At 34.6% G+C, this 5,000-nt stretch overlaps 1 protein-coding gene across 2 annotated transcripts in view; it reads left to right on the forward strand.

The window, feature by feature from the left end:
- LOC145239796 (E3 ubiquitin-protein ligase HACE1-like) overlaps positions 1-5,000 on the forward strand; it is a 181,980-nt gene that overhangs the window by 107,192 nt on the left and 69,788 nt on the right. For both annotated transcript variants that reach the window (XM_080103315.1, XM_080103317.1), the window contains exon 12: positions 2,474-2,636. In XM_080103315.1, the coding sequence (XP_079959441.1) occupies positions 2,474-2,636 (163 nt within the window). The remainder of the gene's footprint in view (positions 1-2,473; positions 2,637-5,000) is intronic.

Raw genomic sequence — 5,000 nt, forward strand, 5'->3', positions numbered from 1 at the left:
CAGTAGCTGCTGCCCCTGATAGTAGCCCCCTACACCATAGTGGCAATGTGCCTTGTTTGAGGTGAAAATGTAATAATAAAAAAAGTCAACATGATCTTCGTTTCAAATCACTGATCAATAAGGTCCTGAGTTTGATCTTAAAAGACATTCAGTGATAAAAATCCCATTTGTGAGCTATGAGGAATGTTGAATTGCCATTTAGTTACCATTGCTCCCAGGTTCATATTGGTCCAGAGTGATTATGTCTGTTAGAGCATCTAGTGCTACCAAATCATGCCGTCTGAAGACACTGGCTTCCTGACCAAAAATGCATCAAGCATTTTTTGTTATTGTTGTTTTTTCCTTTCTCTTTACAAAGCTCAATCATATTCTGCAAAATAAAAAATAAAAATATTTTACTTTTACAAAAATATAAAGAAGTTGAAGAAGAAAAACTTTTTAAAATTATTGAATTTGCCATTAAATAACGCGAGAAAAGTTGATATAAAGAATTTGAAGCATAAATTTTTTTTCCAAAATGACTGAATTTAGTATTAAATAACCCAAAAAGAGTTAATATACCATAAAACAAAACAACCTAATCAAACTTACCAATATAGGAAGTGGGAGTGACAGAGAGAGAGAGAGAGAGAGAGAGAGAGAGAGGGAGAGAGGGAGAGAGATTGAAATTGTTAATTAGTTATATCTTGTCAGCCCATGTCATTACACAGTTAATCCCCTTTTAAACAAACTGTTTTTTTTTTTATCACCCATTCTCTTTAAGATATATAATGTCATATCTGTTTTTAATACATTCCCACAACCTAAATCATTTTCAGCTCAAATTCCAATAAGTTCACCTCTGCTGATCCCACAGTGGTTTTATATTCTACTGTTTTCAACTAAATTATATACTAGTGGATCTATCCCCTCATTATCTAACAGTTGGAAGAACTTTCACAAGGAACAAAAATAGCAGTATCACCATTAACATAAGAGTTTACAAGAGATGTCAACGTGATCATACATCACGGACAGCACCGACAATGAGCTAAATTTTGCCTATTATTGTCTACTCATATCACTTAATGGTCATCGGTGATTGGCTAATGTAAACAACTAATTTGCATAATTGCTAATAAGAATTACTTGACTATTTATGTTCAAGCATTCCCTAAGTTTGTACAAATTTCATTCATTTTGGAAAAGTCACTGTCTCTCCACCACTGCAGACGCAATACATAAGATGATTAACAGCTTAGTGAAGATCATCTTGACTAGAGACAATGAGCAATTCATTTTTTGTCCCAGCTTTACTACATTCACATTCCCCAAATCCCCCATATTGGGGGCTAACCATTAGATACAGTGTTGTGTTATACCCAGGACAGGAAGAGTTTAAAATCCTCAAGCTAATTTCTTTTTCAAAAGTTTGCATCAGAGATTCGCAACCGCGATCAATATAAAGACCCAGGATCCTCAAAAGCTTTAAATTAAATTTTTTTTATGTAGTTTCTATTTTGTTTTGAGAAATACACATGTGTGTATTAATTTTTTAAAGATTTGTATTTGAATTTAATGTTATGAATATAAGGGAATTGATTCATTGTTAGTTTTAACTAAACTGATATTGAGGACATTGCCAAGACTGCTGCAAAGAAGTTGGCTTCCTTCTACCATGCTAGAAAATTACTCACACCAGAGAGTATCCTTTATCTTTACAAAGCAACAATTCGCCCATGTATGGAGTATTATTGCCACATCTGGGCTGGTGCATCTACCACTAGTCTTTCACTCTTAGACAGGGCCCAAAACAGAGGCTCAAATCTAACAGATCCCTCACTATTCGCCAAGTTCCAACATCTGTCCCATAATCGCAATGTTGTATCCCTGTGCCTGTTTTACAAGTACTTTAATGAAATGTGCTCTAATGAACTCGGAGCATTCGTGCCTCGTCAACGTACATATTCCCGACTAATCTAACAAGCAGGAAAATCCAACGTTTTCACTGTAGAGATCTGGAGATGCTGGAAAGCCTTTTATTCTAATAGTTTATTCACTTGTAACTCCCTTCCTGTTCCCTGCTTACCTGACTCTACTAACATGCAGAAGTTTAAATATAATGTGAGCAGGTATCTTGCTGCTCAACTCCCCACAGTCCCTCATGAGAAATGATCTTAAATAGTAGCCTTTTATGTCCAAGTGGCAGTATGGCTTGTTTGGGGGATAAAAAAAAGAAAGAAAAAAATAATTTAACAAAAAACCTAGAAAACAATTATCCAATTTAAAAGAATTTATATATGCATGTATAGGGTCCATGTATGATAAAATACATTCAGAGATCCACAGGCAGAATAAGGTTAAAAAAAAAAGCCATGTGTATATACATTACTGTAACTATTGCTGTACTTCCAAGTGTATTTTTTTTTGTCTTTGATTTACTGATGCTGTTAAAAAATGTTACCGTTTCTTTTGTATTTTTACTATTTTTCAGTGTGTCCAGTTCTCTAGAGCCAGAAGTGCACAGCTTGCTGCGTTGTGTTAATTACTTATGTAAGTTGTATCGTCAAGTGTACAGCCTCAAAACCAAAGTGAATAACTCCAGTGCCCTCAATAACGTGTCACCTATTTCGGCTAAAGCTTGCAAGATATTCCAGGTAAAGAATACCATCATCCATGTATATGAAGCAAAGTTGTTTGTCTGTATGTTGTTTGTAGATATACGTGTGAGTTGCAGTATCTGTGTTGAACACTTGATTCTTATATATATATATATATATATATATATATATATATATATATATATATATATTAGGGGATTGTCACCGTCTATTAAGACCCAAAGGCCAATCGAGGATAAGGATTAAAGAGATGATTGTTGGATAAATGGTGAGACAACATTATCAGTAATGATGGAATTTGGGTAGAGCATAATTATTTAAGAGGACGGTTCAAGAGTTTTGCATTAGATTTGAAAACAGCCATGTTATAGTCAGCTGAGAAGCAGCTCACTGTATTGTGTTCCACAAATGGCCAGTTCTAGTAAAGTTATCCACAATATTTTGTTCAGTTCAACACTTTCTAAATTTAATCTGCCTTGAAAATTATTTTCAAGCCTCTTTTGTTAAATCTAGTTAGCTGCTGGCCAAAAGCAAAGGATTTCTTATATATATATATATATATATATATATATATATATATATATATATATATATATATATATATATATATATATATGTTGCAATTACAAAGAGAAGACTTACTTTTTAATATTCATGATTAAAAGAGAGAAAAAATATTTTACCCTCACTCCTCTAGAGTTGACTTGAGGGATTTTATTTATGATTAAAAGGCAAAGAGACACAATAGAAACTATATATATTAAAATAAAACAGCATTATGATATATTAATAGAGAGAAATAAAAACAAAAGTGATACAATATATTTAAAATAATGTTGCATTATGATCTATGTAATATGCTGGAATCTCCTAGAGGCTAATCACGTTCAATCCTAAGAGACATTCTTTCTGTTTACAAAGGGAAGATATCTTTAAATGAATGTGAATAGTCTCCAAGATCTTCAGGTGAAAGTTGAATGAGCATGAATCAAAATGGAAAATAAGTCAATGCTCAAATTTGTAGCGCATGAGAGCTCTTTAAGCAAATGATCAGCTATTGAAGACCTGGACGTATTACTTAGAATGTCTATTGGTAGGTAGGTCCCATTTCTGATTTTTTCAGGTATGTATTATTGGATGCTACCATCCAATCTTAATGTTTGACCCATGTAGTTGGTACTGCAACTATTTTAAATTGGTAAATTACGTTATCATTGTGAGAGGCGGCGAGGGGGGCTCTAAAATATCTTTTTTGAGAGGATGTCATTAACGATTTCATAGTGAACACAACATTTACATTATAGCATATTTCTATTGTTTTAATTTGCATGATGAATTCCTTCACATCTTAACGCTAACCATTGTAAACAAATATAAATTGGACATTTAGTAACCATATTGACTTTTATTTGGAAAAATTCAGTATAAATTGGAAAGTATCCTGTACCTCTATAAGGCCACCATTCGCCCATGCATAGAGTATTGCTGTCATATTTGGGCTGCTGCATCTGCTACTAGTCTCTCGCTCCTAGACAAGGTTCAAAAGAGAGTCGCCAATCTGATAGGCCCTGAACTAGCGTCTAAGCTTCAGCCTCTGTCCCATCAACGAAATGTTGCATCCCTCTGCCTGTTCTACAAGTATTTTAATGGTGAATGCTCTGACGAACTGCAAGCACTTGTGCCCCCACGACGTAAACACCCTCGACAAACTCGACAGGCAACTAAAGCCCACCCCCACACAGTAGGGATCCCTAGATGTAAAAGATCTTTCTACTCCAGTAGATTCTTCCTCAGAACCGCTAGACTTTGGAATTCCATTCCAGGTCCCTGCTTCCCCAACTGTACTGATGTGCAGAAGTTCAAGGGTAACGTGAACTGACATCTTGCTGCCCAAATCCCTACATAGTACCCCAGTAGTTGTCGTCCCTGATAGTAGCCCCCTACACCAAAGTGGTAATGTGCCTTGTTTGGGGTGAAAATGTAATAATTTTCTTGTCAATGACTGATTTAATCACATCAAGAGGAGATCCGTTATTGGATAAAGCATCAGTAATCATTCTCAATTCTTTTTAAACAGATCATGAGGGCATGATGAGTTAAGATCCAAATTAAATTAATCTTTTGTTTGATAGTGAAAAATGAATTCTGGCATGTATACAGTCTTGTAAGCATGGGTTTATGGTATATTGATATAAGGTAACTCTCCTTGATATTCTAATGTGGGATGTATGCTATTAAGTAAGGAGAAAAATTATTTGCCTCCTTTTGCTCATTAAAGAGGCAAAATGTGTCATCTACATATCCAAAGTTGACTAAAGGTTTTATGAGTCCAGATAGTAATTGTTTCTCAAAGAAAACCAAACAGATGTTCACCATTATTGGTCATAGGAGCCAATGGAT

Source organism: Euprymna scolopes, chromosome 19 (genome assembly GCF_053919585.1).
Source record: "Euprymna scolopes isolate OS-2025 chromosome 19, ASM5391958v1, whole genome shotgun sequence".
NCBI classification, from domain to species: domain Eukaryota; kingdom Metazoa; phylum Mollusca; class Cephalopoda; order Sepiida; family Sepiolidae; genus Euprymna; species Euprymna scolopes.